Genomic DNA, 14,568 nt, shown 5'->3' on the forward strand with positions numbered 1-14,568 from the left:
GTGGCTACTTCATGTCTAGTATAGAAACATGACCTGCTAGTAGCAGCCCTGCAACCTACCATATAAAGAAATACATGATGTGGTGTCAGAAGTAAACTAGTGCCACTGGAGAACAGAAGCAGAAGGAACAAAAGCAACGGAGGTTGCAGACTGGAAAAAGCAACAAAGGTTGCAGGACCTCCCAACATATCACTCTTCAATGCATGAGAGAGCTTCACACTGGACTGACTGGAAGCAGTGGTTTGTATGATTTTGAGTTGCTATAAAACTCTATAAGGAAAATGAATACACATGGGTATGCTCCTGAATTTATGCTATTAGGAAGCAGGCACAGCATATCTTTAAATCCTTTGCCTTTACTGCAGACAGTCACAAAGATTATTATGAAAGTGCTCTGGCTATGTTTGATGCATACTTTGTCTCAGAAACAAGTGGTTTAAGAAGCAGCATGTTTTTCATGAGAGATTTCAATGACTGAGAGGAAGGCTGAATATTTTGAAGGAGTTCTGCATGCATTTGATGGAAACTGAAGTTTTCACAGGAAGTACTTTTTAAAACAGACTGAATTATACACACAGCTATTCAAATAGCAAAACAGCCTGAGCTGCTGAGACAGCAAAACCAAGAGTAACTTATCAAACTTGAAAAACAAGAAACTGGATGCTGTTAACAGCTGCAGTATGATTGCTACAAGTTATTACCATAAGAGTTCTGAGGCAACGAGAAGGAACTCCCAGGCTAAGAGGGACAGATTCTACTTAAACACCAAAGTGTTATAGTCAAAATATGTAAAATGTAAAAAAATAAAAATAAAAAAATAATATCACAAGAGATGAGGCATGTCCAGTCAAAGATGCAAGATATAATAAATGTGTAAAATAGGGATATTTGCAACAATTTGCCACTCCAAACCTATCAAGGAGCTGATTCATATTACACACAATAAAGAGACATTGTTTCTGAGGATCTATCATGTGTGATGACTAACACTATTATTTGGTCATAGACAGACCATGAGCAATCAAGAAAAATGTATGGCAGTCTATTACCTGTCCATAACACTTACTAATAATATCCATGACAAAATGGGGAGTTCAGCTAATGGGTCTGCACACTGCCCTGAAGTGGCGAGGCAGCTGCAAGGGCCCATTCAGAGCTGTGGTGTCCCCCACTGCCTCTGGGGGCTGGGAGTGCCAGAATCCCCCAATAAGTTATGGTAGCTCAGAGATCAGGGCTCCTCCCACCACCCACAGTGGCTGAGAATTTTGGGGCTACTCTGTGGGCAGCAGAGGGACCCTGCAGCTCCCAGTCACCATGGGCTAAAGTCACAGAGGTCACTGGAAGTCACGGATTTTGTGATTTCTGTGACCTTGGTGAAAAACCGTAGCCTTACTAATGGCAAAAAGCCTGCCTAGAGAGTAAAGCTGAATATTAATGGAACGATTTTAAAATTGACTCAGAAGCAGATGGCGGAATTAGCTCAGAAGGGACTTACAATCACGTTCTAACCTCCTGGAGCTGAAGTACCTTGACACATTCTGATTAGTCCTGAATGTATTTGAACTTCTTGGGTGATTTCACCACAGAAACAATAGCTTTGCATTCAGAGTGCATGTGATCAAAGAGTATATTTATTTCAGATTCTCAAGAAAGAGGGTGCTCACAAGAAGGTGGGCAGTGTTGCTCCCTGTCACAGTGCCAGGACAGCTGGTGCAAGCAGTGATAGCTGTTAGCACCTCCCTGCAGGACCTCTGCCCAAGAGTTGGGATGGGTGGGATTTGGCCGCTGTGGCTTCCAAGGGAGTGGTCCATTCAGCTGCAGGTAGAGGTCAGAGTGCAATCAGGAAACAGACTAACTGAGGCTTTTTCTGAGCCGCAGCGTGTCTGCTTTGCAAAAGACCTAGGCATTTCATGTTATTTGAAAAGCCACCTAGACAGAGGATAGAGGCTCAACAAAGAAGCTGTGTCCAGGAAAAAGCCCAGACATATAGTAATCCTATCAAAGACCAACAACTTCAAGCAGGGTGTGCATGATGGGTCTAGTGAAAAAGGTAAAAGAACTTGACAGAGAATTTGAAGATATTGGACTTTTGAAAGGATATTCAGTACAAATAAACTTGAGAGACAATGCCAAACGATATGCTTTACAATCACCTCTTTCAGACAGACTTTGGCAGAGACTAGTTCCATGTTATTGCTAATTCCGAGGACATCATTACTTGATCATACTGGTCTATTTTTCAAGTGCATAGAATTAATGAACTTGATGCATGATGCAGCGTTATTAAGAAATGCAAGTGCTTCACTGTTCCAAAATAACTAGAGACAGACAATGGAGTACAATCTAGTGCAGTAGAATTTAAGTTGTTCCAAACTAAATATGATTTTGATTATATTACTCACAGCTGACATTACCCAAGTGAATGAAGAGGCTGGGAGAATTGTAGAGACAGTTAAGAAAATCTTAAAGCTGGAAGCACCATTTCTTTCTCTTCTGAGTTATCGATAAGAAGCTAAAGCAGTGACTGGATCTAGTTCTGCATCACTTCTGATGGGAAGGTGACTCAGTACTACTCTTCCAACTTTGGAAGAGACTCTGTCTTCAGAGGGGCCAGACATGAAGAGATTTGCCAAACTGAATAAAAATGGGGAGGATAATGAATACCTTTACAATGGGCAGCACTCAGAGAACTGCCAAAACTAGAACATGGGGACTGAGTGCACATCCAGTTGGAAGGAGAAAAACTCCAACTGTAATAAAAAAAAAAATCAGTGCCCAGATCATATATGATGGCGGCTAATAGTGGAGAGTTCATCAGAAACAGTTGACATCTACAGTTTGTTGAGAGAAATTTTATAGTTGGCAGACATTAAAACAAGATCAATTGAGTCACAAAATCCAAACTGAACATACTCAGTTGTTGCAGCCAGATGACAAAGTTTCTATGCATTCAGGTCATGTAATTAGAAAATCACTACAATTCAGAGGCATTTAACAGAATGATCCATACTGAACTTTAAAGATAGCATGAGAGTGTAAATCTTGTAAATGGTAGGAATGTAGAATTTAATGGGGAGAGATAATGGAATGTTAATCTGATCTATCACTAGGTGGTGCAGCATATACTATGCTTTTTTTAAGACATACCTCACTATGGGTATGTCTAGACTACAAGCCTCTTTCAAAAGAGGCTTCTTTGAAAGAATCTTTTGAAAAAGCCTCTTTCGAAAGAGAGCGTCTAGACTGCAACCACTTCTTTTGAAAAAACAAGCTGCTTTTTCAAAAGAGAGCACCCACGCAGTCTGGACGCTCTCTTTCGAAAAAGCCCTGTTTGCATTCAAAAACGCATTTTTTTGAAAGAGCACTTTTGAAAAAAGGCATTCTTCCTCGTAAAATGAGGTTTACCGTGGTCGAAAAAACCGCCGTGTTCTTTTGATTTAATTTTGAAAGAACATGGTGGCAGTCTAGACACGGGACGTTTTTTCAAAAAAGGGTCACTTTTTTTGAAAAAAAACCCCCAACCCTGTAGTCTAGACACACCCTATGGATGCGCCTGCACAGTGGAGCTTAACTCAAAATAAGCCTCACAAATTGAGCTCCATGAATTGCATAGCTTATTTTGAAACTGGGAGCGTCTACACCGCACTTATTTCAAAATAGAGCTCTCTTCTTCCAACTTCCCTTACTCCTCATTGACGGTTACAGGAGTCGGAGTAAGAAGTCCTCCAGCTTGATAGTATTTTGACATTATTTTGAAATAACTGCCTACTGTGTAGAGGATGACTAAGTTATTTTGAAATAATGCTAGTTCTTTCAAAATAATGTTGCTGTGTAGACGTACCCTGTAAGAAGGAAGCTCTGTGGCTGCTTCATATCTGATACAGAAACATGACCTACTTGTACCAGCCCTGCAACTTACTGTGTACAAGAAATATGACATGCTAAGGTGAAAAGCATATTTAATTTCCAACATATTTCATTTTCACCTCTCTGAATCTTGGGAATGTAATTCTGGCAGCAGAGAACTCAGTGTGTGAAGTATGTGAACTGACAATGGAGGTTTTACACTACTGCCGGAGCAGTTTATTCTAAGGAGTCATCCTAAAAAAATTATTAGACTGTGTATAAGACACTACGTTTGTAGAAAATATCCAAGCATGTAGAAACCTTCCCTGGTCTCACAGCAAAGAGCTAATTTGTCTGGCAGTCACTCTTCCATACCTGTTAGAAAGTCAGGTAGAAAAATATTGCAGACTAGCTACAGATTTCATTACAGCCCTTCACCCAGAGGGACTCATAGGTGTGGCGTTGTAAGGGGCTGCCAAACAGATGGGTCACGAAATACGCAGCCCATCTGTCTTTATTATGTTCATTTCCTCTTTTATTAAAATGTTAATGAATACAGTTTTTATTTATTACACAGTGACAAGTGGAGCATCCCTTTCCAGTAGGCAAATGTGCAATCTACATAATCACGGGGGTAGACAAGAAGGTTTCTTTCTTTACTCTGAGGAAAGAAGTTGAGAAGCATAGTGCATTTGTAAACATTCTCATTTTTAAGGGCTGTTAACAAGCACCTCAATATTATTAACGTGTGTATTCCTTCACCAGACTCTCCCTGGAAGGTACATCTATCAAATGTTGACCCTAAGAATACCAGTGTCACTGTGAGTGGATTAACTCCAGCCCGTACCTACCAGTTTAGGATATGTGCTGTTAACCAAGTGGGCAAGGGTCAGTACAGCACTGAGACCAGCAGGTAAAGTCAAAATGGATCCCTATCTAAAATGTGCATTATGTGCTATAACCCCATATCTGTTAGATGCTCAGAATTGTGAAAATGAAATTACCTTTTATACCACAGCACTCACGTGAGCACTCAGCACTCACCAATGGTTACATGACCTGCCTAAGAACACTGAACAGTATTTAGCTATCCTGGCAGTTAGCAGCAAAAGCGCATTCTGCATGCATTGGGAACAGAGGCGCATCCATCTTTGCAGAGTAACAGTAAAATTAGATCATAGAAGGAGATGAAGTGAATGCATATAGGGGAAAAATATTTGTTCCCATTGTCTTAGGCTTTGTCTACACTGGCAGTTCAGTGACAAAACTTATGTCGCTCACAGGTGCTTCACCCTACCTCCGCCCCTCCCAAATGACAGAAACATTGCCATAGCAAGCAGTAGTGTAAACAGTGCTTTGTCGGCAGCTGCACAAAGAAAACGCTGCTTGTAGGGGGATAGAAGTTTACCTGACTTTTAGCGATATGGCTGTTGTCAACACAGCTAAAAAGCTGTGTAGTATAGACATACCCTAAGACTCACGGGTTATTTTTGGAATGGGCAGAGCACTCACCCAATCATTGCATGTCATTTCTGTAATTACTCCACATGCACTAGAAAAGGATGGCTTTATCAAATGTAGTTTTGAATACATTCCCCTTCCTCTGTAAACCAAAGCTTACAATGAGCTTGTATTGTAAAACAGCTGAGCTTTTAACGGCTTTTTTCAAAATGGAGGAGTTTGAGATGAAAAATACTGAAAGAGTCAAAAGAGACAATTTGGAAGGAATCACAGTTTCCGGATCTGAGCTCTAACTTATTCAGGCTTGTAATCTTTTTATATAGTTGCAGCAGCATGGGGGATTCAGACAGAATAAGGTTATCTCAGCTGTCCTTCTTGCTCGCTTTACTGATTTCTATTATGTTGATTCGTTGTAACTATTTCATGCAAGTTGTCAGTAGTTTGATCAGCATTATGCTTTTTCTTTCTAGTCTTTGGACTTCAGTAAATAAAGCTGGTTCACATTTAATGGGCACATAAAATAAAAAGCTATAGCTTTCTTTTTATTCCAATGCTCACAACCCATCACGTTTCATTGTGCTTAGATTGTTGTTACCTGAAGAACCTCCCAGCGCTCCTCCTAAAAACATAGTAGCCAGTGGACGTACCAATCAGTCTATTATGGTTCAGTGGCAGCCTCCTCCTGAAAGTGAACATAATGGGGTTCTCCATGGATACATTCTCAGGTAAGTGATTTCTGCTCTAGCTTAGAAGGATCCTAATATAAAATCTGGTGCTAAATGTCTTCTTGTGTTAGAGGTGGACGTCCTAGTGGTGTGACCCAAATAAAAAAGTGTGTTTAAAACTCAGTTTCAAATTCTGTTCTAATTTATTGTTACTTATTATTTGCACACTGCCGTACGTGCGCATAGTTTTTCGCAGATAGATAAGACTACCTACCCCATGGTGCTTATAATTTGTCAGACATATCACACAAGTGGAACAATTACATTTAGGGTTCTGGGAGAACAAAGATACTGCCAATAAAGTAGAGAGGAGAAATGACAGAGCAGATGAGCCGTATCCAGATTATGGTTTCGAATTGAAAGTAAAATTAAATAAATAATATTGCTGCAGTTCAGATATACCAATTTAATGAAAAGGGACTTCAAACAGGTAACTGAAAAACTGTTATTTTATCCAATCTTTCTGCTTATTTGTGGAGTGGGTGTGGTTCCTGAAACAGGACATGGCCAGATAGAGAGACTTCTCATAGCACATTTGTTTTCTAGTCTCTTAGGGATCCAGTAACCAGTCCAGCTGGACTCCAGGATAGTATGTTTCCCACTTGGCTCCTTAACTGTCCTTGCAGTGACAGCAGGAAGTTGTGGCATTCACTCTGCTCAGGAAGACCTTGTCTACATTTGATTCATTTCTGGGAAAATCTCCCAGTGTTATATAGCTACTGATGTAGCTCCATGCAAGGTTGGAGCCCCAGTTTAGACTGAATATAAGTGGCTGATGACATTTTTACCAGTGTCCTCTAGACCTGCTAAAGGATAAGGTGGAAAAAATGCAAATGTCCTGTTTACACTAGTGTTACCACTTTGCTACCATGGATGGAGCTGCTTTGGTGGTATTGCTGAGAGTGGAAATTTCCCACTAAAGCCTGCTGCTGAAGAATGTTAACTATCTCCCTGCCACCCAAACAATGAGGCCCATATGATCAGTCACAGAGGAAATGACCTTGTGATTTATATAACTCTTGGCTGTATGCTTGTACTACAGCCTGCTCTCCTGACAGTTTTCCAAATGCCAATTTTATTAAAAATATTTTTTTAAAGTAGGGAAAAGATGTATACACAACATATACCATATTTGGCAAGCACTCGCTATGGTAACCTTTCTCCTTCTGTACATTCCTGATCACCCCTTTTCTTTAGTTATCTTTTTCTGTGTTATATCTATTTTACAGATTACGTGCTCCCCTGGGCAGGGATTTGTCTGCAGCAACTATGGTGTCATGCTCTTCTAAGGGTCCATTTATAAATCACAAATGGTAACTGTAGGCAATGCTGTTTGCACACCATCAATCTTGGCCAGTTTACTGCATTTCTTGGTGAAAGCTTGTGAACCAAAATTGCAGGATGCCAAAGACTGCTGAAGCTTTGAGTTCAGATGGATTGCTGGGGAAAGCTATAGGCCTTTTCCCTACAGAGCAGAGATGTAACAGGGAGGGGTAGCCCTGGGGCTCTTTACTTACACTTCTAAGGACTCTTATGGCACAATAGTGTCAGGTTTAGTGGAATTCACCTTTACCATGCCTCTTTCTTCCCCTAATATGCCCCTTCCTCCCGAGCTGTTGAGAGACCTTATTTTAGGAGATTTCCCCCAACAAAGAAAGATATCTTCACTGGGAATTCTGGTTGGAAAGCAGCCCTATTGAATCCGAAAATCTGTTATATTTTCTTTGGGTGCTGATATACTGTACAGTTCAAAGAGGGGATGCTAATGGATCAGCCAGTTCATTCCTTTGCTTTGTCATAGGATTGATTTTGTTTTTCCTAATAGATTGCTACTCAGTCTGCCTTTTAAATACCTCTGGAGATAGCAAATCCACAGCCCTCCCTACCCTTCATGTGCCGAAAGTGTCCGTCTGCTATGTACATTGGACAAACATCTCAGACACTTCGCCAAAGGATTAATGCCCACAAAACAGATATCAGACAAGATCACAAAGAAAAAACAGTTTCTTGCCATTTTAACCAGAAAGGACACTCTCTCAGGGTATGTCTACACTACCCTCCTCATTCCATGAGGAGTAACGGTAGTTCGAACTAGGAAGCCTAGTTCGAACTACTTAGTTCGTGCCGCGTGTAGCCACGCGGCACGGGGTTCGAACCAGACGGGATTTTAAAATGGCGGCGCCCGTCTTATGCAAATGAAGCCCGGGAAATTCAAATCCCGGGCTTCATTTGCAATTGCGGTATGCCTACATTACCCCGCTAGTTCGAACTAGCGGGGTAGTGTAGACATACCCTCAATGACTTAACCACCTGCATTCTGCTACAAAGACCTTTTACATCTGCACTTGAAAGGGAATCCTCTGAACTGTCATTCATGTTAAAATTCGACACTCTCTGAGAAGGAATGAACAAATACTCAAACTATCTTACCCATTATCAAGCTAGCTTCCCCAATTATCACCTCTAATACCATTAGCTCACAGACATCCCACTCTCCTCACCTCTAATATCATCGATTCACAGACACTTACCTTCCTTCCTTCCCCCCCCCCCCCCGCATCTCCCTCCTGTTCTGAAATGTGATTTGTTCTTTTCATATGTGTTCATTTTTTTTAATTGTATCCTTTGGTATATATGGTATATATATATTTTCTTCCACTATTTGATATGAGGAAGTGGGTCTGGCCCACGAAAGCTCATCATCTAATAAACTATCTTGTTAGTCTTTAAAGTGCTACATTGTCCTGCATTTTGCTTCAGCTACTCTTCACAGCTTCTTCCACTGTCTAAATGTTTCATATAACATGCTGACTAATTTTTAGGTTAGCGGTTTCCTTCTGCAGCTCATGTAAAATTAGCGTAAGTGGTCCTCTCTCTAACATTCCTTTTCATATTAGTAGAGAGAGTTATCAGGTCCACTGTTGTCAATCTGCATGAGTTGTGAAAAATGTTCTTTAAAGGTTTAAATTATTTTGTCTGGGCTCCTGAATAGGGAAACAAATCATTTCTTCAACAGGGATTTAAGTCTATCGTATAATAATAAATCTTTCCCCTGAAATATTCCCAGGATGTTCCTGGGTTTCAAAATATGTGTGACAGGAAGGTATTTGATATACAAGGGATTTTCTGAGCTAGTTTCAGATGAGTTAGATTACAGTTGCTCTGGATTAAGGGTACCTTTTGACATTAAAAATGGGTAAGACCCACTATCACATCAGGCCCATTGCTCTATCTTTCTAAGACAGAATCCCGCCATAAATGGTGTATTGGACTTAAACTGACAGAATGCCTGGTCTTAAAAGTGAAAGGGCATTGCACAAATCCTATGCAATATAGATCTAAGTTTATATAGGGCGAGAAAACTCGCTAGGACATGACATTTCTAAACTGGCCTTTTTCCTCTGCTCTTTTTCTCACCAGCTGAGTGTTGTTTTCCTAGGGATGTCATGCTAAGAGCACAATAAATTAGATCAGAGGAGCACTCCACGTTTAGACTGCTACATGTGAGACAAAATTGAGTGCTGAGCACAGAATTAACATAGCCAATGTTCATACAGCCTTCTTATCGCCCCATAAGTGGAGGCAGGCGAGACCTTGCATTGAAAGGAGGCAGAGACCTGGCTACACTAGACCAGGCAGGTCAGTTTTAAAGAATGCCATCCAGCTATACAAAATGTGTAGCTGGATTCAGCTTTCCTTAAGCCAAGCAACTGTGGCATCTACACTGTGGGAGGCTGATGGGAGCACACGCTCCCTTCAGCTTCCTATGCTCCTCACAGAGTGTATCTACACAGCAAAGTTATTTCGAAATAACAGCCGTTATTTCGAAATAACTTTATTAGCGTCTACACAGCCAAACCACTATTTCGAAATTAATTCAAAATAGCAGAGCGCTTATTTCGAATTTGTTAAACCTCATTCCATGAGGAATAATACCAAATTCGAAATAGCTATTTCGAAATAAGTGCTGTGTAGACACTTATATCAAAATAGGGAGCCTCCAGCCTCCCAAGCTGCCCTGGTGGCCACTCCAGCCTCAACCAAAAACACTCCTCTCCCTCCTCTTCCTTCCCCCTCCCCCTCCCCGGAGCCCTTAAAGGGGTTGACTCTGGCCACAGCCTGTGCCAGCTCCAAGCCTGCCAGCCCAGAGCCAGCAGTCACTGCCCCTGATCCAGTGGCCCCAAAACATGAGCCAGGCAGCCAGTGCCATCCAGCCCTCCATCTCTCCCCAGGAGCAGTCTGCCAGCTCCCAGAAACATGCCAGGGCCTGGAGAAGGCGGGCATCTTCCTGGTCCAGGGTAGAGATCATGGACCTTATTCAGGTTTGGGGGGATGCCCCCAGCGTTCATGATCTCTGCACTAGATGGAGGAATGTGGCCGTCTATGGTAGAATATCTGCCAGCTTCACCACCAAAGGCCACATGCGAACCCAGGAACAGGTTTGCATGAAAATCAAGTTGGTCCGGTGAGACTCCCAACCCTGAGCCCTGAGCTTCCCCTCCCTCTTCTTCCCCTTGCTTCCCCCTTCCAGTTCCCTCCTCCCAGGTTTCCCGTTTCACTCTCCCACCCTCTCTCTTTCCCTCTCCCACTTCCTTTCCCCAGTCTCACCAGAGTTTCATTCCTCACCCCCCACCCAGTTTTATTAACTAAAGAGAGTTTGTGTTCATGAAAATACGTGTATTTTATTTGATAACAGGAAGGGGGGTTAGGGAGAGGTAGGTGGAAGGATGTGAGGGAGGAATGAGGCACAAACCCCCAGTGGAGCATACCAGGGCTCTTAGTGCTCCTCAGGGTGGAAGCTTTCCTGCAGGGCCTCCTGGATACTAACAGCCCCCCGATGGACCTCCCGGATGGCAGCCTGTAGAAAGTGTAGCCAGGCTCACAGCAACGTGTCCACGAGATGCACCAGAGTGTCCAGGGCCAGCTCTGGCTCCATGTTGCAGAGTGCTGTGGTGTCCCGAGTGAGGGCAACCAGAGCACACAGCGACAAAATGCTTTGCTGTCCCTCATCAAGGTAGGCAAGCAAGCAGGAAAAGCTGAGAACCGGCTGTCTGGTGGGGTCCCTTTAAACACAGACCTCAGATAGCCTCAGGCAGCAGCCACACTGGTTCCAGCCAGCCTTAAATGCGATTCAGCATCCACTCCACGTGGACACGCTATTTCGAAATAGCAAAAAGCTATTTCTAAATGTATTTTGTGTGTAGACACGTTATTTCGAAATAACTTATTTCAAATTAAGTATTTTGAAATAAGATATTTCAAAATAACGCTGTAGTGTAGACATACAGAGACTGAGTAGACAAGGCCGGTGTGGGCTACCTTCTGCATTCAATATGGGGGTCTACTCTAGACCACTAAATCGAACACTAGAAAATCCACTTCTGAAGGGTCGGTCTTCTCCATAGTGTAGACAAGCCCAAGGAGCTCTGCCGATGTAGTCTCCCAATTCAAAACGTGACGAATTATGGTCAGGAAACTACACTCTTCTCCCCACTTTTGTAGGTTGTCTGTATCACTGCTATGGGTGATCAAGAGCTGCACTGAGATTTCTCTAGGACAGTAAAATCTCTATAAGAATTAGACCTTGTTAAACACAGGGATTGCCCTGATTAAACTTACATTGGTTTAAAATCGCACCATAAATTAACCAATGAAACTTTCTTGTATAGACAAGCCTTTAGTGGTTATTAAGCAGGGGTTGAATTAAAACAGTATAATGAATAAAAATCCAAATGTTTCCATATTTGCCTTTTCACAGAATAGTAATGCTTAATTTGCAAGTCGTCATGCCTTTTGGTCTATTTATTTCTGATACGTTATTAGCATGTAAGTAGCTACTACACAGCTTGTTTCCTAAAGGGAAAAAAGCAAACAGACTTATTTGAAATGCTCAAATTTCCAAGGATTCCTTGTTTTCTATAATTATTATTTCCTCTCAGTGGATTCTCAGAGTGCAAAAGGACATGCCCAAAAATGGGCTCTAAAATATATACCCAAATCCGTTCTATTTCCCATAATATAACTTCTACAGGGAAACATATTTACTTGCTCCGCTGCTCCACATCCCACCTTTTTGACAGAGGTTTCTTGCTCTATATATATATAGAGAGAGAGAGATTACTAATCCGTATTTGGCAAAATATTTGATCTCCATATTGCCACTCTTTCGATTCCCAGTCTTTAGCAAGCTCTTCAGTCCCTAGGCTGTCTCTCTTTCAAGCCTTGTTAGAATCATTCTGTGAAAGAGGATTCCTCATGCAGGCTTGAGCTGGCAGTCCCTTAAACCAGAAATTCTGAACGCCACTACTGAGCTGTTGCTTTGTTCATGTTTACAGGCTGAGTAAGAAAACATTTCTCAAACTGATTTACCCGAAGATCTTTTTATACTTAATCACAGCTTTTACTAGACAAGCCACATTTAAAAAGCTATAATTTTTCTTCAGCCATAAAACAGGATAAAATGCCAGTTTTGTTTAGTCCAGGGCATGTAATCTCTGTGAAATCAGATTATAAACACTGTAGCAGTCAGGCAGGGTGTGGTCTTATCAGGAGTTAGTCTGAGGATGTTCAATTATCCTTTGTATAATTCTGCAGTAAAAGTTTGAATAGCACATCTTCAGAGACGAAGCTGTTTTGCTAGTGAGTGCATTTAACTTTTAACTGACTGCATTGAGTTTTCCTTTTTTGTATGCAGGTATCGCCTTGCAGGCCTCCCTGGGGAATACCACTACAAGAACATCACCAGCGCAGAGATTAACTACTGTTTGGTGAAAGACCTGATCATCTGGACTCAGTATGAAATCCAGGTGGCATCTTATAATGGCGCTGGGTTGGGAGAATTCAGCAGAGCAGTGACCGAGTACACGTTACAGGGAGGTGAGCTCCGCTTTACAGTCTAAACTGCAAATCTTTTGCGGGCACTATTTTGCCATCATTAATTTTTAGACAAAGTGAACAAGTAGTGCAAATATGTTTACATTTATGAAGGAAAACAGATGCTTTAGCAACAGTGGATTTTACTGGAATGATTCAAGTGAGACCGACATTTAACAAGGGGGAAAGGGAGTCATAAATCTTTATTCTCGTTTATACTAATGCCATGTCTACGTTATGTGGAAGATCGATGCTGCCATGGTAAATCTTCTGGGGCTGCGTCTAGACTGGCATGATTTTGCGCAAATACTTTTAATGGAAAAGTTTTTCAGTTAAAAATATTTGCGCAAGAAAGCGTCTATACTGGCATGTGCCTTTGTGCAAAAGATTTGCTTTTGCGCAAAAGCATCCGTGCCAGTGTAGACGCTCTCTTGTGCAAGAAACCTCCAATGGCCATTTTAGCCATCGGGCTTTCTTGCGCAAGAAATTAACATTGCTGTCTACACTGGCCCTCCTGCGCAAGAATACTTGTGCAAGAGGGCTTATCCCTGAGCAGGAACGTCAGAGTATTTGCGCAAGAACCACTGATATTGTACATTACAAAGTCAGTGTTCTTGTGCAAATACTTGCGGCCAGTGTAGACAGGCGGTAAGATTTTGCGCAAAAGCAGGTGTTTTTGCGCATCATTTTGCCAATGTAGACACAGCTCTGGAGTTCCATTTAATGGATGTAGTGAAGACCTGCTAGATCGAACTCAGAGAGTAAGGGAAGGCAACAGAAACATTTGCTTCTGTCAACCTCCTGCTGTGTGGATGGCGCGGAAACTTGATTTAAGATACGTCGACTTGATTTAAGATACGTAATTAACATAGCTGGAATTGCATATCTTAATTCGACCTTCCTCTGTAGTGTAGACCAGGCCTAAGTATCCTTTACACCTCCTTGGCAGTATACAGGTGCCATGAATTGGATGCAAATTACATCTATAACAAAATGATTTGTAATTACTTTCACACCTACTGTAAGATGTGTTGACACAATTGGATCAGTATAAAGAATCCTTAGCATAACTGAAAGTCAGGCCCTTAAGGTTTCCATTTATTTCCAAGATTGCAGGACTGAACTTTGATTAATAGACAGTCTCATGATCTCTGCTTCATTAAGTCATAAAAACAATTCAATTATTTGAAAAAACTTACACATTTACAGTGTATTAGTTTATAATTGGAGAAATAGATGTAATACTTTGCTAATTATTTATAGAAATATGTTATAATATGAATGAATGTATTGTGATTTGTAGTGAAATTTTTAAAACATGCTACCAAGTGCAGCACCAGTTTACCAAGATAGTTAAAGAACAAGGAAACAAGTGATAGCTCAGAGATTCTCAAGTCTTGCAATATAGAAAGTAGTAGAGAGCCTCCAGTCTTTTAGAAACTTTTTATAGCAGAGCTGAATATGCATTTCTTAAAGCCTTCTTTTAACAGATGGGAGTAATATTATGTATCCCAGATCTCTACCAAGAATTGTTTTTTTTTACCAAGAATCTAAAATCTCTTTCGCACATTGGCTCCCATTCTCTTTTAGTGCACCATTTTGTTTAAGTGGACAGTTCAAGCTATCACAGAACCTTGACTTTCGCTATGCTAAGACCCGAATT

The 14,568-nt window shown here is 41.4% G+C and overlaps 1 protein-coding gene across 10 annotated transcripts in view; it reads left to right on the plus strand.

Moving 5' to 3' along the window:
- SDK1 (sidekick cell adhesion molecule 1) overlaps positions 1-14,568 on the plus strand; it is an 844,750-nt gene that overhangs the window by 648,336 nt on the left and 181,846 nt on the right. For all 10 annotated transcript variants that reach the window (XM_089769286.1, XM_075899625.2, XM_089769291.1 and 7 more), the window contains 3 exons: positions 4,612-4,759; positions 5,892-6,032; positions 12,727-12,908. In XM_089769286.1, coding sequence (XP_089625412.1) covers positions 4,612-4,759; positions 5,892-6,032; positions 12,727-12,908 — 471 coding nt within the window. The remainder of the gene's footprint in view (positions 1-4,611; positions 4,760-5,891; positions 6,033-12,726; positions 12,909-14,568) is intronic.

Source organism: Pelodiscus sinensis, chromosome 15, assembly GCF_052426305.1.
Source record: "Pelodiscus sinensis isolate ZL-2025 chromosome 15, ASM5242630v1, whole genome shotgun sequence".
Lineage (NCBI taxonomy): Eukaryota > Metazoa > Chordata > Testudines > Trionychidae > Pelodiscus > Pelodiscus sinensis.